Below are 26,256 nucleotides of genomic sequence, written 5' to 3'. Positions count from 1 at the left end.
CAATATGTCCAGCTAAATACCCGTTTATTATTTTATAAATCGAAAGCTGTTATGAGTTGTAAAATATAAGATAATACATAATGTGAATTGTTCACTGTTCTTTAAGTATACCTAAAATAGATAGGGCTCTACAAAAAATGTAAATTGGTCTTTAAGAGGCGTTCCAAAATCGATATCTATTTGAAAAATATTTATATAATGAAGTCAAATTTAATATTTTGAGTATTAACTATGTTTTCTTTATTTTTAATATTAACTAAATTTACAAAAAAAAAAAATCCATAATTAAAGCTTAATTTTTAATCTATTTTAGAGTTATTGGTTATTGATTATTAAACGAAACACAAGTAAAATTAATACTTTATAAAAATGAAAGTCTTAGAGGCCAGAATCGAAAAAAAAAACGAATTCGAATTTGTATTATTTTATTATTCAACCATGTAAATTATTTCACATGTTCACACGACTTCATTCAGTACAAGTGAGGATAAGCGATTGGCCTAGCGTAAGCCAGGGGAGATGCACCAGCGTACGAAGTGTAAGTAATGGCAGGGGATGCGGCTTGGAAATCAAATCTAGAGGTGTGTGAGTAGGAAGCGGGGGCAGCGTAAGCTAAACCTGCAGACCGCTTCTTAATGAAGTGGGCGTTGTAGGCAAGAGGAGCGCTGGAGATCAGAGGGGTTGACACGTATGGGCCGGCTGCTGCGTAAGGGTATGCGAAGTAAGGAGTCGCAGCGGTATAAGGAGTCGACGCCACATAAGTAGAGGGAGCAATAAAAGGAGCAGACCTCTTCTTGATCAGGTGGGCGCCACCAGCGTAGAAAGGCGATGAGTAGGTCGTCGCGAGATGTCCAGCAGTGGTGTAAGTGGTTGCCAGAGGAGCAGCTGCGGCATAGGTTGTAGTCAAAGGAGCAGCCGCGGCATAAGTAGGGGCGGCGAAAGGAGCAGACGCAATGTACGCTGAGGGCGCGATGTAGCTCAGAGCAGATCGTTTCTTGATGAGATGAGAGTAGCTCAATGGTGCGGAGTAAGCCAAAGGTGCCGACGAGTAGTAGGGCGACGAGTAGAACAGGTTGTTGGGATAGCTTGAGACGACAGTCGTTGCTGGCGCCACTATGTTAGCCGAATATCCCAAGGGCGAAAGGATGGCACTAGGTTCGGCCGTAGCCGCAGCCAGGAAAGCGCACAATACTGCTAACTTGAACATCTTGATCTGTATTATTCCGATGCTTGGATAGAGACGAACTGATAACTGCACAAAGTTAGTATCGTATTTATATGAAACAATCAAGAGCTAAGGGCGACTTAATCTCGAATTGGAACCGGTATAGAAAGGCCGTTGACGAATCAGGAAACTGATATTTCATTTTGACAAGGTCACCAAACGCCCGCGCTAAGCATCCATTAATACTAGTGTCGAAAGATAACATGGGGATAGATGTTTCTATACTAGCATCGATAGATAGATCCTTTAGTTACTAAACATTTTCTAAGATGGTATTATATAAATATATCATTTATATAATACGATATTCGAAATAGAATACAATTGTTTGTATGAAATATATGTTATAAAACTATTTAAAAATAGGTTAAATACTGAGTTCGACTGGTGTTTTTCGAGGAATCGATATTAGTAATAGTTGATATTCAGTTTAGGAGTCTTACATTAATCTTTATCTTAATAATATAATGTTGTGAGTATTAATTGTTTGAATGGCATATTAAAATAATATAAATTAGATACAACAATGGCACGGACAGCACGTCTTTAGTGATATAATAAAAAAAATGATTTAGATGTGACTAATACTTAAGGCTTGCGACACATTAGTGTGATGTTTTTTGTATTATTATCGACTTTTTTTTGATCATAGGTTTTCCGCGTGTATTACCTACCGAGGGTGCGTCTGCGCTAAGTTCTCGTCGACGCACGTTGGACTGTTTGGGACCATCAACGGCGCCCCGTCGAGGTGGATCGTTACGTGTACCAAGACCACCGCAGCCCCCGGAAAAGCCTACCATGGCGTTCTGCAAAAGGCGTTTATCGTGGCCGGAGGTCGACAATTCAGTTAATTCAGGGTGAGATTTGTTCATTATATCTTTATTTTATGGTACTGGCACTGCACGAATTATAAACCACTTTTTACCCCTTATTTTTTATTTATTCGAAATAGGTAGGTGGACTGGCAAATGGGTCACTAGTAGTAGTAATTGGTCGTCACTACCTGTAGACATTGTCACGGTAAGAACTTGCCATTCCTAACACTGTCGAAATAATCAGTTATATTCCTTGTCCCTATATTACACAAGCTCACTCACAAAAATCTCAATCGAGATGTTGCTTATAATTGAAGTATAAAAATGATATATTTTAAAAACATACTTTTATCTCAAAAATAAAATTATTAATAGATGTAACCAACAACGGTAACGAAAATAAAATAAAAAATGATCATATGAAATGATAATGTCTTACGAGTTTCGTGTGTGTCGAACTTTTCGATCATCTCATCAATCATTTGTTAATAAAATATTTAACAAAGTTAATTGCCATATGTGAGAAGAAATGTTTATACACTAGCTGTACCTGCGACTTCGTGTGCGTTTGAATTAAAAAAAAGTTATAGTTGTAGCCTAAGTTACTCCTTATTAAATCAGCTATCTGCCAGTGAAAGTCCTGTCAAAATCGGTCCAGCCGTTCCAGAGATTAGCTGAAACAATCAGACGGACAAAAATTGAAAAATATGTTATTTTGGTATACGTACCGTGTATGTACATAAATATGCATTTAATGAAAAGCGGTTAATTTAATGTTACCAACAAACACTCCAATTTTATTACATGTATAGATAAAAATAATCTCACAGCTCGTTTTTAGAATTTTGAGTATTGGTTCGAAGTTTTTTGCAAATATATAATAAATAATATGATGCAAAAAAAAATTATATCTGCCTTGCATAAAGTTGCGGATTTAGTTATACTGTAATTGGGAGACAATAAAATCTACCGGAAAACCATCCATGTTTCAGAGGGGCAAATTTGAAAAGTAAGGCTCTTCAAGTAATCTGTACTATACTGTATATGAATTCAATGTTACTTTTTAAATTTTTCCAGCAAACAAAGAAGTATATATATATTTATTTATTTATATTTAGCCGGTGGCGGGGCAAGACCAAAATTATTTGTAAAGCCCTCTGGTAGTGCAATAGACAACACCGCGAGGCTATAGGTGTTGGCCTACGTCAACCGCACCTTACACCGCCTTTGTGTTTAGCAATTACGTTAAACAATGCCAAGGACACTTTGTCTGAGGAGATTAATTAAAAAAGACATCATTAAATAAATATCTCAAAATTTAATTTAATATAATAAATATGTTTCTATTGTGGAACAATTTTCATAACATGCATATTTTTAAGGATTTGTTTCGTTTATTCAAAATTTTACATAAAAATATACTATTAAAATACTAATTTAAAAACAAACTTACAGTAATATACAAATTAATTAATTGCATTGTTGTGTTCCGGTTAGAAGGGTGAGTGAGCCAGTGTAATCACAGGCACAAGGGACATAACATCTTAGTTCCCAAGGTTGGTGGCGCATAGGTGATGTAAGGAATGGTTAATATTTCTTACAGCGCCTTTGTCTACGGGCGGTGGTGACCACTTACCATTAGGTGGCCCATATGCTAGTCCGCCAACAAATGCCACACAAAAAAAAAATTATAAAATCTACACGACTTTCTATATTGTTGTTGAAGCTCTTTGAATAGCGAGATCTTTGAGTTAGCTCGTCAGCTTGTCGATCACCAGTAGTGGGCAACAAGCTCATAGAAGTTTTTATTTTGTAGTACCAGAATTATACAGGAAAAGTGTATGAAGTTTCGAGAGCTACATTGCTACAGCCTTACTGAATAAAAAACGAAACCAATATAATTTATGACAAAAGGCACAATGTATTCCCTAGAGCGTTTTAATGTATAATAGTATTATATAAGTAGTTCGATGTTTCATCTGCTTTTTATTTATTATAATGACGTGTTAAACGTGAATTTCATATTCTGCTAATAAATCTAAAATAATAACGACGCAGAAATCAAAATGGCGTCAATGTGACAGCTATTGGGCCATGACAAACTTTTCGAATAAATATCCAATATTAAAAAAAAATTGTAATTTATTTTAAATTACAGTATTCGTACTGTCAATTGTTTTCCAAAAGTAATGGATTCAATACTGACAATAAAGCCAATGTTTAATTTTGGTAATGGCACCCGATAAACAAAGCCTCGTAATAAGGAGCAGGCGGTCTCCCGTTTCTAGATGAATCAATTTTTCGGTAGGGATTCGTTAGACCTGTATTGTATTAATTTAATGTTATTTAATTAAATCTTTACATAGTATAAAACAAAGTCGCTCTCTCTATCCCTATGTCCCTTTGTACGCTTAAATTTTTAAAACTACGCAACGGATTTTAATGCGGTTTTTTTAATAGATAGAGTGATTCGAGAGGAAGGTTTTTGTATATAATACATAGACAACATAGTTAAGTAACACTGATAATTTTAAAAGTTTCTAATGTGTAATGTCGTAAATTTATAATTTTTTTGCGCTTACATTGTAAACGCTGGCTGAACCCTACTAGATAGATCAATATAATATACTACAGAATTGTACACCTCAAAAATGTCTATAAAAAAGTCCGCGATGGTATGTGTCTATCTGTAAGTGATAACCCACAATAACATTTTTTTGTTATTTATTTTTTACCACAAATATTGGCTAATTTTCGAAGCGATTTTAACCTATACAGCATTAATCCTTATCCAATGAAATACCTTAAATACATTGTTGATTTAATATTGATCTATATGGCCCTTTACAGCAGATGATTTAAATTAATATTTTTGAAGATATTACAGATTTCAAAATTTTACAGATTTAAAAAACGCGGGAGCGTGCTATAAGCGCGTCGGAGGCCACGGTTCTCCCTGTAGCACTTTGAATTTAGCAGCGATCGGACGCGGTTATTATCGGACTTCTCTAGCGATTGAAATAACAATTCATACTTCCATACTAATATTATAAATGCGAAAGTAACTTTGTCTGTCTGTCTGTCTGTCTCGCTTTCACGCCAAAACTACTGGACCGATTTAAATGAAATTTGGTACACAAATAGTCTAGAGCCTGAGAAAGGACATAGGCAAAAAGTGCTGTAAAGGGTTGAAAAGGGGGATGAAAGGTTGTAAGTTGTTGAAAGTATTGTCATGTTTAGAATTTTTAGAACTAGAAGCATAAAACTTATATTTTAGGCTGTACACTTATAAAATAACATATCATGACACCCACTCGGGAGGGAAATTTGGATATTCTACCCCTAATGGGTGAAATAGGGGTTGAACGTTCGTATGGAATTTTTTAAGTTAGAAACATGAAACTTTATTTTTGGGATACTGATTAAAAAGGAGTAGATACTTATTTAAGTGTTTCTGCATATTCTACCCCTACGGGGGTGAAATAAGGGTTGAAAGTTTTTATGGGAGTCAGCCATTTTTTAAGTAACAAACACACACACACACACACATCAGCCCGCATTCGTCCACTGCTGGACATAGGCCTCTCCAAATGCACGCCACTGTGGTCTTTCTTCGGCAACTCGCATCCAGCTCCTGCCAGCCGTCTTGCGCAAATCGTCACACCACCGTGCCTGAGGACGTTTGCCGAGACGCGGTCTCCACTCTAGAACACGTTTTCCCCAACGGTTATCGGTTCTACGAGAAATATGGCCAGCCCACTGCCACTTCAGCTTACTAATCCGGTGGGCTATGTCGATGACCTTGGTTCTCTGACGGATCAAACAAACATAACATAAAAGTAACAAACATGAAACTTTATTTTTGGGATACTGATTAAAAATGAGTAAATACTTATTTAAGCGTTTCTTCATATTTTAGGCCTAAAGGGCAAAATAGTTGTTAACATTTCGTATTCAGGTTAGTCTGGAAGTCTGTCATTTTGAAGTTAGAAGGTTGAAATTTTATATTTGGATTTTTGAAATACACACCAATGTGGTATACAAAGAGGTATTACATTAACGTAACATTTTAAGTTAATTTGTAAATATATTCATATTCTACGCGGGCAAAGCCGCGGGTAACAGCTAGTATTTTATAAAATGTATATACTAGCGACCTTCTCCGGCTTCGCGCGGGTGCAATTTATTAATAAAGAAAATGTAAAGTGCGGTTGATAAAAAAATATTAAGTAGACATATTAATTTACTTTATGACGTTTATTAATTTATTAGTATATATGCTTACAATCGTAATTTTATTGAGTAACATAGATCAAATTTGTCTCTGGCTGATAGATTCCAATTTCAGTTAATTTCAATACCAAGAACAACAGTTTATTATTACAGCCAGTTTGAAACACACATCGCAACAAACGTTTTTTTTTTTGCACCGCATTTGGAATCTATGAACCAGTCGATTCATATAGTGGAAGCGTCAATCATAATTTATAGTAAACTGACCTATTTATCTGAAAATGGATTAATAATTAATCGTAGAAAATGGCTTCGCAAATAATGTATAGTTTTTTACAAATATGTAATAGATCAAATTATTATTATGTCTTAATAATAATAACTATTTTTAAATAATAAATAAATATTGGACAATATCACATACATTATTCTGATCCCAATTTAAGTAGCTAAAACACTTGTGTTATGGAAAATCAGAAGTTACGATGGTACCACAAACACTCAGACCCAAGACAACATAGAAAACTAATGAACTTTTTCTACATCGACTTGGCCGGTAATCGAACTCGGGACCTCGGAGTGGCGTACCCATGAAAACCGGTGTACATACTACTTGACCACGGAGGTAGTAAAATTTTTATCTATTACTTTCCTTAAAAGAAAGATACGTCATGCTATTGCACTTTTTTATAGGCTTTTTTAATATTTTATTATAATGTTTTGATTTATCTCCTAAGGTTAAGTCTGCATTAAATAATATAACATTAAGATTTATGGATATAACGCCGTCATAGCTCAGTCATTTTGAACAACATATTTAAAAATTATATATAGAGAGACCTGTCTCGTTTATCACTTTTTCTATTAACGAAAACCAAATTCCGTTGAATGGTTTAAAGGTTATCGCAGTTACCGCAGCTAGTTAGCAGATAAAGGCATAAAGTGACATTATTTTGCACTATTTATAGATTTTCTAATTAGTCGTTTGTTGATACATTAATACAATCTTGACCGCCACTTTGGTCTAGTCGATAGATTAGTTACATATATGTGTATGTATGTATTTATTTTTTTATAGTTTTATATATAAGTATGTATACTTGTTATGTTTTGTCAATTATTAATGCCTTCATGGTTTTCTGTTTGACCTAAAGGTTGACTGGCAGAGAATGCCTTCATGCATTAAGTCCGCCTTTTGTCCATTTACTTTGTGGTGGTCAATAAAGCATTAAAATAAATAAATAGATATAAGGTCGCCGATCCCGAGGTACTGGATCAAGCCCTAGGTCGGGCCGATAAAAAGTTATTATGGTTTTGTGTTGAAATATTCTCAGTAAAAGTCTGGAAGTTGAGATTGTGCAAATGTCGGATGCATGGGAGGCATCGTAGGCTCGTAAGGCTGTGGGCCTGCGCCTGAAATCCTTCATTTTGCATTTGCTGTCCCAACAGATTAAGAGATTCAGAGAGTAGAGGGTGAATTGGTGTTTGTGAACACACTTGTGCACCACAATATAAGCTGCGTAATTGTTTCTCCCTTGAGATTGCTGTCGTAGCCGATATCGCTCAGGGCGACATCACAATCTCAAATATGTATAAATATATCCGTAATTTTTTAGTACCCATTACATTTTGAATAGAAATACTTTATTGATATAAAGATAAAGGAAACTTATAAAACAAAACACATTTAAACCTATCATTTAGTAACGTTAGCAAAATCCTATTGTAATTAAAACAATGTAAGTACAAAAATGGGGCCGTCTTCGACCGACAGATGAGTTTCAATGGTTATTAAAATAATTAAAGTAAGAGTTCGAGGCTATTATGAGTTCTAGTGTAATAGGTTTAAAAAAATAGAAAAAGAATAAATAATAACACAGTTGTGGTACTAAAAAAAATGATTTTCATTATAAAAACCTAATTAGACATCATACGAGCCACGGGCACACGATATACTACAGAACGGAGATGGGTGTTAGCAGAGGAAGGCCATGTCGTTTGTCGTCACGGCATACGAGTCGGTCTAAACCCTAAAAGACATTGCACATAAAAAACAAAAAAAGAATAATTTCTTAAGTTTAATTAAAGCGATTTGAATTACATATTATAATTTTCTACAAAGTAAAACATTTTGAATTAAACGAGAGCATTCGCAAGTTCCAATACGAATTAGTATTTGCTGTACAGGAATTATGTCCCCCGTTCACTGACAGCACACTTCATAATTGCTTCATATCCCTAACGGGAGCAATTAAGGAGGCTGCTACAAACCCATATCCTACTCATGAGAAACTCAATTACTCCACCTTAATACAGTTTATTTATTTATTCAGGTAGCCAGTAATGCAATATGTTAGTCGTTTACGAACATTATAGAGTTATAACCTTGTTTTAGTTTGACAACGTTACCAAGATGGGTTGTGCCATAATTAAATGATACTCTGATTTGATTTGTATGCGTAAATTGTATGTATAAAGTTTACAATTTTTTATGCACTTTTAAAGAAAAAATATGATTAATAATTCATCAAAACTGAGAAAAAATACCCGTGAATTCTTACAAATCCTTATTATGCTTCCTTCCTTTTGATATTTCTTACGGTACCACAATTTATTGGCGATGGTGACACTTAACATCATGTGGCCCATTTTCCCGTCCAACTACCTATTAGATAAGAAATTATCTCTGAATCGCTGGTTCAAATAAATAAAGAAACTCGTTAGCTTTTTAATACAATTATAGATTCGATAAAGGAAATATCGTCAGTAGGTATTTAATAACTGTATATAAAACAAAAGCGATGTGTGGAAATAGGGAAGAGGGGGAGGAAATAAGTGCAAGGACGTGCAACAGGTCGCTCCATGACCTACTTAGTATGCATATGTTTTACATAACAATGATATTATTGATGCGTCCGGGAGCCGTTGCGTTATCTCTTTTGATATGCCATTTAGAATATTTCGAATATATGTATCTCTACAATATTATAAGGCCATACTGTTTCAACCGGGTTTCATTTAAAACAAACTATACTACGACTTTTTAAAATGTTTATACTATTTCCTAATGTTAAGGGCCTGTAACTTACATTAACTACCTAGCTCTATTAGTTTAGGCGACATCCAAAAAATTAGTTAGAAATTTTCTTTAAGTAAAATAATATGATGTACGTTGATTGTTTTCAATGATTATATTGTATTTTTTTTTTTCTAAATATATAAAGGTTAGGTTTTATTTCTCTGACCTGTCTCTATAGTAGTCTTTAGTTGCTTCAAATTAAATTAAATCGAACTGCAACTTTACTCGTTGCCTTTTACTTTAATTCTGTTTAAATACCTGTCTAATTGAGCTGATGAACAATATTCCTATATAAACTGGTAACATGAAATGTTTTTAAAATCAAGTGATAGTATGTGTATTTATACCAACAAATAAATTCTCCAGCTTCATAATACTAGTATAGATTTATACTCTGAAATCATATCAACGCTCATTTCGCTTTGTACTGAAAAGCGTTGATACGAACGTTTTTAATGACTTGCCGAATAATATTGACAAAAAATAATATGAATTTTAAACTTATCTACAACTTTGGGATTTTTTTATAAATTATAAGATATCGTTGTTAAATAAGTATCTAATGAAAAAGTAAAACAGAACCAGCTCTTCTGAAATTTTGGAGTAACTTTGAATTTTTTTTTGTATGTAGTTCACGTCATTTGTGTCAAATTTATAGCTAAAATAATTATAATAAAAATATTATTCATTGTAAAAAACAAAGTTTATTAACAAAAATATCTAAGATACGTATTAGGGTGGCATGATCGCTAAGGAGCGATCTCTTCTCTTCCAAACAATCCTTAGGGAACTATTTGAAACAAAGATAATATAAATTGAAATTTAAGAATAAAATATACTAATATCATTAAAACTTTTTACGTTTGACATAAACTTCAATTAAGTGTTAATTTAGCGATAAATATTTATTAAGTATTATTGTGGCCTATTTGCCATAAAAAGAAGCCTTATACTCTTATTAGAGTTCTTAAGACTAGCAGAATTTCAAGTTTCTGGTCTCATCCTGATCATCTTGGGACGAAAGTTGTTATGTTTCTTCTTGTGTCTGTAATTATATAAACTCACGTCTCTCAAATGGCTAATGGTACACCATTCCTGATTACGACTTAACTTTGTACATTACAGAACCTATAGACTGAACTTACTGAAAATAAGTAATCGTGTGAGAACCATTTTTTTTTTATAATAATTGTAACTGTATTGTGACAATCAGAAAACTTTATAACATACAAACTGATTTTATTTATAAAGACTATTATGAATATTAAAACCCCATATTGATCCATTGGCTTATAAGGCCGCAGTAGATCCCTAGGTTTGGGTTTATTTGGGTTCAAACTTCAAGTTAGGCCTTAAGTTATTGGGTTATTTTTCTGTTCGCCAATTCAGAAGCTGGATAGATCCTGCGACTTTATACATCGCTAGGCGGCGTAAACCATTGCGCCATTGATACTTAACGCATATATAACTATTTTTAAATTTATCTAGTATCTACTTAATATTTTGTGTTTTTAATTGAAGGAAATAAAAATGAATATTAGTTTCTTTACTAGGCTGAGTGTAGTGCACACAAAATTTTCCTTGAAATTGAAATTTACGAACTTAAGTCTAAAGTTTCTCATAAGTTAAAGACTGTGATATCGATAAATGATGCTTGCGTTGTATGATGTTTTTATTTAAATACATTTAAATATATATATTATTTGTATAGAAAAAATATGGATATTCAATGTTAAATAAAAATAAAAACAACAATATCATGAAAGGTAAATCTACAATTATCCGCTCGCTTGCGGCAACGAAGAGCTTTCAGGTAACTCGATATAGTGACGAAAAAAATTAATCAACATGGATGAAATGAGAGCTCAAGAAGATTATCGGTTCGCAATTTAATCATCATTTAGTTACACCTGTTCTTAATTTTCTTTTTCTCAAAATAAGATAGAGGGAGTGCGTAGGTGTAGATCAAACTGATTAAACCGAGTTAAGCTGTTAGTGTGTGTTTATGAGCGGAGTGGTAGCTCCTCAATATTTAAAAGGTTGTCTTTGTGTGTGTAGATGTATTGATCACCGATGTATAAAAATAATCGGGACAAAAATATTGATATTTTGTGAACTTATAAATATCTTGTTCAAATCTTTATATCAATAATCTAGCTTACGACTATAAATATAAGTTACATCCCTTAATTTTTCCATAATTTTCGTTAATGTTGTTACTTTGCTATAATTTCTAATAACTTATTCCAAATCAGCTATGTCCGACCAAACCTTGAGTACTATATCACCAATGAGCGGCTGTTTACGCACCAGAACCCAATTAATGTAGATTATGTTCTTTGTAAAGTCTACAATAAACTCATCAAAACCTCAAGATCATTGAAACTGAAAAGGTACATGGGTGAACAGATACCCAAAATCACGTCAATACATTGTACCTAACCTGAGCCCAAGTCGAAATGCTACCCTCATTTGAATTATGATATAGTCCTCCAGAAATGTTTTCATTCACAACTTTTTTTTTTAATAAATATTTTTTCTCATAAGTGCCTAAGAAATCGAGTTTTCATTTTTAGTACGGCATCATTACAATTTATATTTGCCTGGAAGTAGATGCACGGTCCCAATAGCAGGTCGCTAATATTGAGAGCGCAATTATATTATCTACTTCGCTATTTGGACGTCTACCTTGACTTACCTATTCCTTCTATGATACGTTTTACAATATTTTTTTCAATAAAATTACAAATACTTGTTTTAAAACAAAAGTTCAATAATATTATATTACCCAACAGTAGTCTCTTTGGTGTACCAATCGGTAGGTATTGCTTTTTTATTTAAACATAACTTGTTTTTTGACAATAAATCGATAATTTTATAGTATCAAATTGAAGACTTACATCAAAATACGAATAAAAATATTAAATTGTATAGTTTTATCAACGTTCGGTTTAAAAAAAGATTTTAATTTTATTTTTGTAAGCATAACAGTAGAGTGGAATATAAACAACAGAATTAATTATGTGTGAAGGACAGGCGAGATATATTTATATATATTTGAACATCCATCATGCGCGTCACAGTGATAGGGCTGCTCGTCAACTCGGTACTGTGTCCACAGATAACGCAGAATCGACCGCCATTATCCACGATTGAATGCACAGTTTAAAAATGTTATTTTTAACTTTAACCTGTAATTTTTTTCAACATATGATTTTGCAATGTATAATAAAAGCATGGAAGAATAATATTGTGGTCAAATTTAAATATACTCGTATATTGATGATTTTTAAGGCTTTTATCATTAGATTTATATCGGAAATGTAATAATTGTGTTTACTTATTACTTCATAACGTCTGGCTACTTACTCGCATATAAAATACAATACGTACGTGTGTTATTACGTCATTACTTAAGTAAATATCGGATATGTACTACTTAATTATAAATATTTGTTTTCTTTTCTTCGTTTTTAACATATTAAAATAATATAGTCTGTCTTATTTTCGAAAGTCCTCATTTTTTTTGTTAAATTGCGGATAAAGGCCTTAATTATTTAATGTCTACGTAAAATAATTCATATTAATTTCCTCATCAAAAGACAGCGAGAAAGTTTAAACCTTTTCAAAAATATCATATCACTTCCTCAGTTAAAGTCTCGTCACGTCTCTCTTGCAAATAACGGAATTACAAGATCTGTAGCTTTAGTTTAGTAATTTTAATTTGACCCTTATTTGATTACGTTTACTTAAAATACCATCTGAGTTGTGGTTATAAATTAATATGCTATAGTTATACGGTTATAGACAAATATATTAGCATACTTTATATACTTTGTATTGTTGTGTTCCGGATTGAAGGGGGTTCTAATGAATGTTTAATATTTCTTACAGCTGCATTGTCAATGAGCGGTGGTGACTACTTACATCAGGTGGCTCAATCGCCGGTCCGCCTAAATAAATCACAAAAAAAAAAACTTTTGAATATAAAACGTTTCTGAAATATCATTGACGTTATTTTGAAAATTTCCCTTAGATTACCTAGAATAAAATATTTTTTATGTTTTTACTTCAATTCTTATAGTTTCGAATCACATTATCAGAAACCTTAACCTAAGTAAATGTTTATACGTTCTTGTTATTAAATGGTTTCATTGAAAAATAAAATAAAGTAAAGCCTATAAATGTCCCACTGTTGGGGTTGAAGTTCCTCTTCCTTGAAGGTTTGAAGTTAATTCCACCATGTTGCATACATGTGGCGGAATTCAATGAAATTGCACATGCAAGCTCTTTACCGCCAAGCACGAGATGAATTAAAATTATAAATTAAACACATGAAAATTCAGTGGTGTTGAGCCGGGCTCGCCCAAAATCATCGATTAAGATGGACATGCTCTCACTATTGGGTCAACACACCTATCATTGAAAAGTAGCATTTTATTTTCGTAAAATTACTTTCATAAATATTACTAAGCTGAAATATTGGATGGTACAATTACAATTTTAAAAGTTTTCAAAGAAAATATAGAACGCAATTAGAATCCGATATATCGTTGGCAATAAGGTCAGCTTAAAAGAAAATTTTCCGCATTTAGTTTAAGTTGCTTTTGATGCTAAAATATATTTATTTTATACGAAAGTGTTTAACATAATGACTAGGTACGTTTTATCTTTTATTGCAGCGAACATTCATATAACGATGTTATTGATCTTTCTAGCCGATAGCGGTTGGATTAAGGCCACTAATATTAAAACGTATACGATAAACGAGAACAGGGAAAATATTAACGAATACATTGAAAAAGAAAATATTATAAAAAAAAAACATCTATATTAATAATAATTTATTTTTATAAACATATATAATGGCTTCAAACATTGAGTTTTAAATTGTTTATACCAATAATAAAAACCATAACATGACATTTACGGTGTATTCCCTTCCATCCCCACTTAATGACAGTCATGAATACATTCTGTTGATCATTACGCATCGACGATCGGGGACATTCTACGTTGCCACATTATCGGTTCGTATAAGAAGTTATACCCTTATTTCTATGTCAATGTTCTCTCACTGTAATAAATACACCTTATTGTTCGGAATTTATCGAAGTGGACACAGACTAAAATAAACAACATGTTTTTACATTAATACGGAACACCGAACGTTGACATTTAAGCTGTGTAAAAAGAGCAATATTTTTAATGTGAGCAAGTAGAGTTGTAAAAAATACAAGATTTTAAACATTTTAATGTTTTCATTGTGATTTTACTTTATCCTAATATTTCCTTATTTTATTTTATTACGTATCAGATTTAAATTTCGTTGTGTGATACTTCATAAATTTAATTAATTAATTGACTTAATTGGATAAGGTTGTGGTTCGAATATATGGTATTTATAGACATACTAATTAGTCCCGTTTCGTACTACCAGTGTAAGCTGCTTTTCCTAGAAATTATATATATCATGTTACGTTGCAATCTAATACAATTTGTTGAAATAATGCACACATGCTATGATAAATTATACTTATTAAAGCAATGTCTACTACATTATGTAATAAATAAGGTACCAGCCATTCCTCACATATTCTATCGACAAACAGCAGTGAGTGAGCCCGTGTAACTTCAGGCACAAGGGACATGGTGTCGTAGTTACCATGGCTCGCCTAACATTAACGACGTCAGGGAAGGTCGAGATCGATCGATGGTGGTGACCATCATTGCGGTGGCCCATTTTTCAGTTTGCTTACCGATTTTATAAAAAAGAAGAAGATAAAGTATTTCAAATAAAATCTTCTATTTTTAAAATTTAAATGTAATAATAAAACGAATGTATTTTTACTATTGTGCGTAGAGTTCAAGACACCGATGGATCTTATTTCGAGAGCTTCACAGCTCTCTCGTGGCGTCAAGAAAACAGGCGCTTAGCAGCTTTGCGACTAGCTGAAGCGAGGGCTGAAAGACCACCGCCGGCTCCTCATGATCTCGGCCTGCCGAGTGTGTCAGCGCAGCTGTCGCATAAAGAACACGAACATTTGTATACAGAGGTAAGTCTCTCTTAATATTTCAAAAATGTTTGTAACATGAGTATATAGTTTTTATATATCCCACAGCTACGCAATGGTTATAGGTTTATTTCCCGACGCTACAAAAAATGTTGGTGGTTGCACGTGGCGAAATTTTATCGGACAGATACAGGTTACATCCACTGAACTATCAAGATAGTCCAGTGGCTAGAACTAGAACCAAGGCTCATAGTGGAAATAAATAAATTATAAAAAACATTTTTGTAGGTTAGTAATTCCTTCTTCTGTAGTCAATTCTGCATATAGAATCAGGTCATGCTTACTTTAAAAACGGATTTTCATTGGAACTGAGCCTACATGTAAAACGTTAACTCCGTAGGATTAGAGTAAATGTTCTAATTCAGCTTGCAATGACATAAACAAACTAACAAACAAACATTGCAAGTTAAATAATAGCTTGTAACAATATGTAATTATGGAATTTACAGTAATTAAATGCATATTTTATGATTCGCTTTGTTGATGGTTCCGTCTGTATAGACTTTGGGTTAACGATTATGGAAATAAAGGTTTTTGTGTATCTTATGAGAACCCTTCTATTTCCAAGATAAATACCTTTTTACCAGCATGTAAGCTCCCGTTTTACCCAGTTTCCATAACATGTAAAATGCAAAGACACGCCTCTAAAAAGTTTTGTTACATGTACGTTTAAAATTAACAGAAAAATATGAGGAGACTTTCTCTCTAACTTAAAAGACTACTAAAGTTATAGTAGGAGATGTAGCGGTTTTCGAAGGTTTCAGTACATAGTATAATGACATAAATAGCTTCGTTTCAAAGTTACTCTCCCTTTTAAATTAAGACTATTACGTGACAAGCGTAAATATCATGTGTTTTTTTTCGATATTTATTTGTTCATAAGTATTAATCGTATTTGTGATTATTACTTTAGTAAAACGGTCACTTCCCGTTTGGTACAAAAAGGTACCTAGTGGTAGAGCTTTTAGCGAGCCTGTCTGAATAGGTACCACCCACTCATCAGGTATTCTGCCGCCAAACAGCAGTACTTAGTATTTTTGTGTTCCAGTTTAAAGGGTGAGTGAGCCAGTGTAACCACAGGCACAAGGGATATAACATCTTAGTTCCCAAGATTAGTGGCGTATTAGCGATGTAAAGAATGATTAATATTTCGTACAGCACCTCAATGTCTATGGGCGGTGGTGGCCACTTAACATCAGGTGGCTCATTTGCTTACCTAAATTTGATTTAAATTAATTAAAATTAATTACCTACATAAAAAAAAATCACCAGTCTGGCTTGTACTTTACTTTGTAAACAGTATCTTAGGGTTAATGTTTATGTGTTATGTGTAGTATGAATTATATTATTCGTCTACATGAACAAGATTTTTCGTAATAAAAATAACAATTTTCATTATTTACACTAAAACGTGTATATTTATGCTACTGAAATCTTTACAATAATAAGCTTAATAATAACATAATCATCCACCATTCCTTGTTCAAACTTTTTTATTGTAAAATAACATTATGATTCAATAAATGGCGAATTAAATACACCTAAACGAAGCTACGAGTTCTCAACAGGCATAAAACACGCAAAGTTTTCCTACTTGTACGCATTATTTCACGTCAACCCTTTCTCAATGCGAGGTCCATCTTGAATACCTACATACTTTGTCTTGGAAATGGTTTCTTTTGTTTGTTTTTGAAATGTATTTTTTATCTACATTGAAAAACAAACAAAATCAAATCACGTTATTTAAACGTTACTTTACAATTATTCGACACTTATCTACATTTAATAAAAAAACAAAACCATGTTTTTTTTTGTATAAAGGTAACTTCGTAAATGCTACTAGTTTTTAAATATATAAAATAAATCTCTGGTTATATTTTGTCAAGATTTCCTAGCTCGTATGTGTTATGTGAATTCTTAGCGGGATAATAATTTTTCGAATCCAGTAACTCTGAATATTTTCATAAATTTCGTCGTGGAGAAAAGCACCGTAACGTAATATGCATATATAGTATCCCCATAATATGTCAGTGAAGTAAAATATTTCATGCATTCAGAATTTACTCAGTAATAAAAACATATTACTAAAATGAGATATTATGTATCATACGAACCTACAATATTGAAACGATCTATCGACTATAATTTTGCTATCTAACCATTATTATGAATTTCAAAAGCAGCTAATGATATCAATAGAAGCGTATAATTCCACATGACATTAAATACTATTCGTACGTACTAATAGTACTAGGAACATAAGCTAGTTACAAATGCTACCCGACAGAGGGTTAATATTTAATAATGTTGTTGGGAACTGTATACGCTTTTACAACAGGATTCCTGTCAAAGAACATTTATGTGTTAAGATATAGTATAAAACTAATGACTTCTATGATGATTCCACCTTGGGAATGAAACTCGAATCCAGGCCGATTCAAATACTATAAAATTATATAATAATAAGTATATAATAATAATAAGTATATGATAAAAACGTGACAAGCGTTTAATATCATATAAATTGTGTCAAATGTGAAATGACGTTATAACTTATCAGTAATATTATTTATTTTATTTTTTAGAGCGCATTTAAATAAAAGCTTGTTTTGAAAAAGGTTTTTTAGTTTTACTTTTTAGTAATTAAATGCGTATTCGTATTCTTAGTAAGCCATTTGATACCCACATTATAGGCAAGCACTAAAAGTTTATTCCGCCATATTGGTTTACAGTTATGTCACTTTATTTTTTGACTTATTCTCAGCAAACCCTCTCATTTGATACCCATACTGTAGTGAATTAAAAAAATATATCTGCCATTTTGGGTGTTCTGCCATGCAGAATTTTTAATGACGTCACACAGTTAACCATGCATTTTCATCCAAACTGAACGCGTATATAAAATTACAGCTCACTCAGTTAAAGATATTTGCTTTTAAATTAAGTTGCATGGTTTCACTCGTACATACTTACATTGCAAATTAAATAAAAGCTTGTAATTATATAAGGTAATAATCACTGAATATTAATTTGTTTTAATAAGAACACCATCAGAGAAGACTAACATTACAAGTCATCTCAGTCGGAATATTTATTAAATATTAAAGCTTTACACTTATTAATTGTCAAGTAACTATATCCGATTTGGAAAGAATTTCACAAATAGTATTTTAATTCCAACTTAAATATCTATTTGTAAAATATTGTTGACTGAAAGCCCATGCCATCAGGGGTCGTCCGTCGTTGATGATGTCATTTTGACCGGTTTTGTCCACGGTGACCGACCTCCAGGGAGACTAATCAACTACGCACGTAATATTATAATGCAACAAGGTGCACTATCCCTTCGCTCTCATAATCCGATGACCCTGATCCGAAATAAATAAGGTAAATACATCCATACAAAGTTGTATGAATTATAAAAAAAATATTAACAAAAAGCATGTGTGTGCACATCAAGTATATATCTATAATAAGTCCTGCATAATTGGCTGACCTCCTTCGAGATTATCCGTTGTGGCCGAAATCGATCATAACGACATCACCATAAGGCCTGTAGTGGCAATTCACCATCAGGTGGCCCATTTGCCTGCCCACTTACCTAAATTACAAAAATCTAATTTAGTAAATAGGCGAAAGAAATCTTAACCGATGATTGCGAACAAACCCTGGCAAGCACCACTGAATTCAGGCGCTTAATTTATGATTGAAATTCATCTCGTGCTCTGCGAAGGAAAGTATTCTGAGGGAACCTGCATGGTCTAATAGCGATGAAATTTTGCCATATATGTATTCAGTAATTGCATTTACAGGGTGTAACTGTACTTGTGAAAAAAAACCCAAAACTGATTATAAAAATTAAGGTTATTTTTAATTTTCAAAGTGGGAGTAGTATGTGTGGGACAAATAAGCTGCCTTACTCTTAATATTATATATAGCTATTTGCTTCGCTTATTAGCTGAGTTTTAGCTTTTAGCTGAGTTTAGCTCTTAGTACAGTGTAAACTTTAGACGACGATTGTAAATTAGAGCCAAGTAAGTTGCAATGTATTGCGAACCACCATCATCGGCCCATATTTGTCTTCTTCTCATACGTTTATTTAATATAATGTAATATACCTAAATATTTTCCAAACAATTTTTCTTAATTTAATACGAGATCTTTGCTTAGCAGTGAAACATTTTCGAGCACTAGCTCGTGATAGCAGTCATATCACAGTTATTATTTGTTAATTATAAACTTTTGATGGTTTTGGTAACATTCATATATTTTATCTTTAATTATATTTCATAGGTATTATACTGCATCGAAAATGCAGTAGGTGCACCAGCACCAGACGGACAATTTGCATCATATAAAGAAGAAGTGATCGAGTATGCACGGAGAGCGTTTAAGATAACGCCCGAAATACATGCGCGTGCTCTACGTGCCGCAGACAGCGAGAGACCCCCAACTGTTGTATTGGGCTGCGCTGTCATTGAAGCTGATGGACTCGAAGCTAAAGATGCTAATGGTACGTACATACATTGCCATACCTTTGTAATATTAGCAATATTGAAATAAGAAGGCAGTGGATCAGTTAGAACACTTGAATTTAACGTTACCCCTAAGGTGATCACATGATATGCATGTTCAATGTACTAGATATATGCAGGTTGTCTCACACGTAGAATAGCAGTTGTTGTTAGTGTATTTGTTTAAATATGTTTAACTATTATGTGCTTTATAATTAAAGAACTTATAATCGTACTATTTTCTTGATCAACTATTGAAAACTAACTAATGAAAACTGAAAACTGAAACTATTGAAAATTAAAAGATATAAGAATAAGTCATTACAGTTAAGATATAATATCAAAAGCACGGAATAAATATAAATGACATGGAATATAATTGTAAAATTGGAAGAGACAAAAATCACGTCTCTGAATTTAATTTAACTGTTGATAGCAAACCAATTTCTTCAGATCAGTATGTATCTAAAGTAGTTGAAAAACATTTGATTGATATTTCAATTTCGACGACGTAATCACTTAAATTCTCTCCCACTATCGTCAAATAGGTAATTGAAAGATTTTAAACAATATTAGATTTGCATTTATTTGCATGAATGTATAAATATAACATAAATTATATAATCATTGCGTATAAAGGAAACGACCGACAGTCAGACAGACAGTCAATTATTATTGATGTTACCGCACTTACTTTATTTAACATATTATATCAAACAACTCTCACCGCCCTTTTACCTGACCATATATATCATAATAAGTTTTTTAATTTTCAAATCGTGTAATACATCAAAGCCGAATGACTATAGATCAAATACCAAAATCTTTTGTGAGAATTTTGAATAATATTATAACCAAATAATAGTACATTTTGCAAAATAAAATTTACTCAACAATTTACATTTTCAAGTACCGTAATGTTCTATAAAAATATTTTTAAAACCTCAGAGGCTTCTAAATGATATTTTGTGATTTAACATGAAACGCTGATCAGAAAACGACATTAATACGGCATTTGAGAAATCACAGTCAATCTTCTTAACAATTGAATTCAGAGGGTTGGTGTAAGTGGAAAAGGATCTCTAAAGACTAAAATGTAATTAAAAATAAAAAGACACTTATAAAAATATATGACAATATTAATAATGCTCTCCCATAAAAACATAAAAGATTTATTCAGAAATTGGGACGTACATACTATTAACAAAAGGAACGATCATAAACTTTTACGATTATTACACACATTGGGAATGAAACGATCGCCTCCAGGCGATCAAATAAAAAATTCAATGTTATTTTATTGGAAAAAAATTATATTATACAGAAAGAAATATTTTGACTTTAACTTTGACCTAGGCGTGCTTCTCCCGAGTTTCATTTAAACCAAGAAAAATATTTTCTTTAATTTCATAAAAATTTAACAAACAATTATATAAATGAAATCAGAAGGAAATTTTCTAAATTCTAAAATAAATCGAGTATCACAATAACAAATCATTCAGATGAATGTACGTATTTTTCTTAAATATAGCAAATTACTGGTATGGAGTTATAAAAAAATAAAAATAAAAAATTATCCTTCATTAATGTTATGGTTAAAATTTTCTGCTATTTTATAAACATTAGATGTTGTTTTTGTCGTAACTTCAATTTTTTTTCACATAATTTATGCACTTTTTTTATACGATTTATACGATTTTTTTTTCTTATGAACATGTTCAACTATTACAATAATATTTATTGTGTAAAGGTTTTATATTATATTGAAAATTAATTAAAAAGGTATTAATTACACGTTTGTATTAATATTTATAAAAATTAGAAAGGATATTACCGCACTCATTTTAATTTAGATTCAACCAATATTATATTATTATTATTTGTTTTATTTCATTAGTAAATTTAAGGTCAACTATAAATATCTTTCTTTAAGTATTTTATGACAATTCAACAATTAAAACAAATATTTTGTTTTAATTTTTATAACATACCTTACATATTAAATCGTTAGATTTGGTTGTGAGGTCATTTGAAACATACATTTGAAAGAACTTGTCAGTTATAAAGAGTCTTTAACAGTAAATATCTTCGGATGAAAGGTTTGGGCGAACCCGTATTGAATTACGGAACAAGGGCGATACCTCGCTTGGAGATGATACGTAAACGTCCGACAAGCTTTTGTGCTGAGATTGTATCTGAGGACGACAACATGACAGTATAATAGAGATAGTTACAAAAACCCCTAGTACATTATTCTATACCTTTGGCATATTTTGAATGTAACACAAAACCTATAAAATGTCGTAAAACTTACTTAGTGTGTATATATTTTATGTTGTATAATACAAAATACAAAAAATCAGATCTATTAGTTTATTAAAGATCTTCACATGTTACTTAGTTTGTAATTTTCTCCTTTCAACACACTCGCTATACTTATCATATTATTTTTTGTTAATAATATATTATTTGCTATTTGTAATCGTTATTGGCAAAACATCAAATAGAGGAGAAAAGTTTACGTGCCCTTCGCGCAACGTGACGTGACGCTGCATTGCCCATATCGATTAAGTAAACAAAAGTCCAACAGGGAATCAATCTAAAGGGAAACGCAATTTTACCATTGCACACAATATAAAAATACAATTTTCCAAGCGGTTATAACGTATATAAAAAAAAAATAGATTAGTAATATTATATGTTATGTTGATTATATATAATGTGTGCAACGAATATTTAATCATATAATATAAAAACAATAAACGGTAAAATTGATCTCAAACTGACTCAATCGTGAAGCGTAACTCTTTCAAAGAGCCAAAAACGGTATTCAGTTTCAATTAATAAAATAAATTTTGTTTCTTTCATTTAATAAAATAAATCCTAAGCTATATTATTGTACTTGTCCAAGAGAGCAATCCATTATAACAGTACTCAACGATGTACATCGTTAGTGTGGACAATAATGCACTAGGTCACATAAGACCCTTCTGCTGAGACGTTCTATGCCGTACCCGGAATTATATGATATACTTAGCCTTAGTGACTCATTTAATCAAAGGGAATTAATTATTTGACTACTAAGAATTATAGTATATTCGCTTCCTCTATTCTCTTTATTAATCTCCCTCTCTCTTGTGCATTTATTATTCCCATCTGGTGGTGGGGTCTGCCTTCCTATTCTCTTTATTAATGCAAATCCAATTTCGAGTAATATTATTTTTTTCCGAGTATTAATATTAATAATAGTAATTGTCCCAATTACTATTATTACTACAACATCTAATGGATTTTGATGATTTTATTTAAGTTACTCTGAGTCGAATGCCTTGTTTTTTCAACAGCCTGTATTTTAACTACGTCTCTAGCGTACTCTTTCTTCTCATTTATTGCCATGCATATCTTAGGAATCCATCTCAATACATGATATCGATGTTAAAACTTTAAAAATACTTATGTTGCTAACTGTTTTATTATCAGTATTTAGTCAAGAGTCTTATTAAAAAATTCACTATATAGGTTGTAGTTAATATAGAGATCTGTGGCATATACCTTGTCTGATATAATATAAGCATAATCTGAACATAACAATGATTTTTTTTTTTAAAACAGTATGCAAATGCATGCTAACATTTTATACACACAGAACATAATTAAATATTAGACAACATCACATGCATTACTTAGATCCTAATGTAAGTAGTTAAAGCACTTGTGTTATGGAAAATCAGATGTAATGACAGTACCACTCCACAAACACTCAGACGCAAAACAACATAGAAAACTAATGAACATTTTCTACATCGACTGGGCCGGGAATCGAACCCGGGATCTCGTAGTGGCGTACCCATGAAAACCGGTGTACACACTACTCGACCACGGAGGTCGTCAAAGTCAAGTACTATCATCGGAATTTAAGAACAAAGTCTTCTCCGATGATAGAATAATAGCCACATGGGATGGGCTACATTATTAGTAGTATTTGCGGAAGACCTAAAAAGGAAATAGTACCAATCAAATTAAACATGGTAATAGATAAACAAATTCAGGATAATTTTTTTTTTATTTTTTTGATAATATACCCAATGAAATAACATTTCACTTAAAATCATCAACATTAGATGCAACTAGATTATTAAATAATAATATTTCTATGTGCGTTATATAAATGGGCATATGGGTTATTTCGGTAAAATTTCATTATAACATTATCATAAAGTATATTTGATTATTAAGTTGCATAAAATATATCATTATCACAGTATCTCGACAAAGGTCCACAACTAGTAACAGATCCTAACATTGAAATGTGTAACCACTCAAATTAAAGTGTTACGTATAAATAAAATATATCTCAGTTTAACAAACGTAGTTAGAACTCCTCTGTCACAGACGGACACTGCATGCCCTAACAATTGACGTAACTTTCCACGTACGGGTTATAATTTAATCGCTACAAACTTTATACAAATGTCAAAGAGGAGTTCAAATCAAATTGCTAGTAAGTTGAACATTATATAGCGAGTTTCACAGTTGTTTAACGAGTAAACAAAACATTACACAATGCGGTTTTAATTCTGTTAGTCTTGGACAAATGGACATGTTTCTGAATTGTCTAAACGTGACAAGTAATAATGTTTTGTTTTTCTCAAAACAAACTCTTTATGTTTAGTGGTATGTTTTTAATTATATTATGTATACATATGTACATGTTAATTACCAGGAAGTAATTCTATAGTACTTTATATTGACCTACGCATAGTCGAATTACAAGCTCGTCAAATTTTCTAGATTGAAATCCGTAAATAAATTTAAAAATATATCTTTTTGAGCAGCTTGTATACATGCAAAATAATGTATATGCATCATCTGAAAAATGGGAAATGCTTGAATAAAATCCTTTTACCAGTAATTATTTATATAATAATAAATAATAATCTCCTTAAATAAAATGTATGAGTCAATATATAATTTATGTGTAGGATTCAGCGATCCCTATTGCATGCTGGGTATCCAGCCAGCGTCTCTGCCTGCTTCGCCTCGCGCTTCTGAAGATGAAGGTCGTAAGCATGGCTTCAGACTAAGCTTCAAACGTCGTGATGGTCGACAGCAACGCGACAGTCTTGGGAGACTCCCAGCGCGATATATTCGGGCAACAAGCGTCCGACCGCACACACTGTCACCCAAATGGAACGAGACGTTCAAATTGTAAGTTATCTTCGACTTTTGTTCCTTACAAGTTTTCATCTCATTTAAGCCTCTTAGGTGATGGATGTTAAAAAATATATATGATTGGCATAATTAGTCTCATACCTACAATCGTTATCATATTTTTGACTTTAAAATGGAGAATATTTAACCCTCTTAAAATTTTCATAAGTCCGATTCTATTTTAGTGCTTATCTGTGTGATATACTGAGCTCCTGTGCAAAAAATATATCCAGCTTTGGCTCTGTCTGTTTTATGCATTGCAACATAAGGGTTATATTAATGACTTACGTTTAGTTACATCTTGTGAAGATGACCTGATGAAGCGTGACTTTTTTTTAATCCGCTAATACTGTAGTTTATATTGATTTTATTTTAATTTGTAATATAACAATTACAAATTACTAACTATATAATACCGCCAGTTATAATTATTTTATTTGTATATATTTAAATTAAATCGAAAACATCTCATCTAAAATATTATTTTATAAAACAAAGCTCGCGCTGATTGACAGCTTGCAAATTAAAACGTAAATAAAGCTTTGGGTTTCAGGTAATTATATTTCACACAAGATAAAAATAAGTTATAAATAACTTCTAATGTATAGACAAAATGGATTATTTTTATTCAAACGAGATTTTGTGATTGTTGATAGAGTGAGACACGGGCGGATATGAAAATCCAAAACGCATGCTCAAACAAAACATCAATTAACAAAAAGTGTTGTATACTTACAATCGAGTTTGTAATATAGAAAATTGCTCCGAAAACATTGAAATATTTTTCCTAAATAATAAGAAACATTTTTTTTTTTTATTTATTAAATGACTTGAGTTAGGATTTATAGGATAGGATATACTTGCCAGTTGCCACGTTTTTCTGTTTAATTTATTTGTATAATAGAATGTACTAATTATATTGTAGTAGTAAAAATATTTCTCTAGTTAAACTATAAATGTGTAGATTAGATCTTATCAAATATATAATAAGGCCTATTGATATTTCAGTAATGTCGCTTCATCAATTAATTATACGCGTTGGCTGTTTACGCTCGAGCTTTCTTACAAAGATACAAAATTCCGTCCACTACTAAGATATCCTTTA

At 32.0% G+C, this 26,256-nt stretch overlaps 4 protein-coding genes across 4 annotated transcripts in view; 1 reads left to right on the top strand and 3 right to left on the bottom strand.

Annotated features, from left to right (window-relative positions):
- LOC135193686 (vitelline membrane protein Vm26Ab-like) overlaps positions 1 to 26,256 on the bottom strand; it is a 378,568-nt gene that overhangs the window by 114,318 nt on the left and 237,994 nt on the right. The window lies entirely within an intron of this gene.
- The window catches only part of Tsen34 (tRNA splicing endonuclease subunit 34), a 234,808-nt gene that overhangs the window by 137,273 nt on the left and 71,279 nt on the right, over positions 1 to 26,256 (bottom strand). The gene's annotated exons all lie outside the window — the stretch shown is intronic.
- LOC113403025 (BAI1-associated protein 3) overlaps positions 1 to 26,256 on the top strand; it is a 77,731-nt gene that overhangs the window by 8,781 nt on the left and 42,694 nt on the right. Inside the window, exons 2-5 of the mRNA XM_026643438.2 lie at positions 1,878 to 2,082; positions 15,216 to 15,408; positions 19,720 to 19,939; positions 24,923 to 25,148. Coding sequence (XP_026499223.2) covers positions 1,878 to 2,082; positions 15,216 to 15,408; positions 19,720 to 19,939; positions 24,923 to 25,148 — 844 coding nt within the window. The remainder of the gene's footprint in view (positions 1 to 1,877; positions 2,083 to 15,215; positions 15,409 to 19,719; positions 19,940 to 24,922; positions 25,149 to 26,256) is intronic.
- Positions 409 to 1,244, bottom strand: LOC113402997 (cuticle protein 38-like). The gene has a single exon (XM_026643406.2). The coding sequence runs from the start codon at positions 1,205 to 1,207 to the stop codon at positions 473 to 475; it is 735 nt and encodes a 244-aa protein (XP_026499191.2). The 5' UTR covers positions 1,208 to 1,244; the 3' UTR covers positions 409 to 472.

The sequence above is a fragment of the Vanessa tameamea genome, chromosome 16 (genome assembly GCF_037043105.1).
Source record: "Vanessa tameamea isolate UH-Manoa-2023 chromosome 16, ilVanTame1 primary haplotype, whole genome shotgun sequence".
In the NCBI taxonomy this organism is placed as follows: Eukaryota; Metazoa; Arthropoda; class Insecta; order Lepidoptera; family Nymphalidae; genus Vanessa; species Vanessa tameamea.
The sequence above is the reverse complement of the archived record's forward strand: the minus strand, read 5'-3'. Positions and strand labels throughout refer to the sequence as shown.

Coding starts and splice junctions, on each gene's coding strand:
- LOC113402997 (XM_026643406.2), bottom strand. CDS start 1,207: ATGTTCAAGTTAGCAGTATTGTGCGCTTTCCTGGCTGCGGCTACGGCC.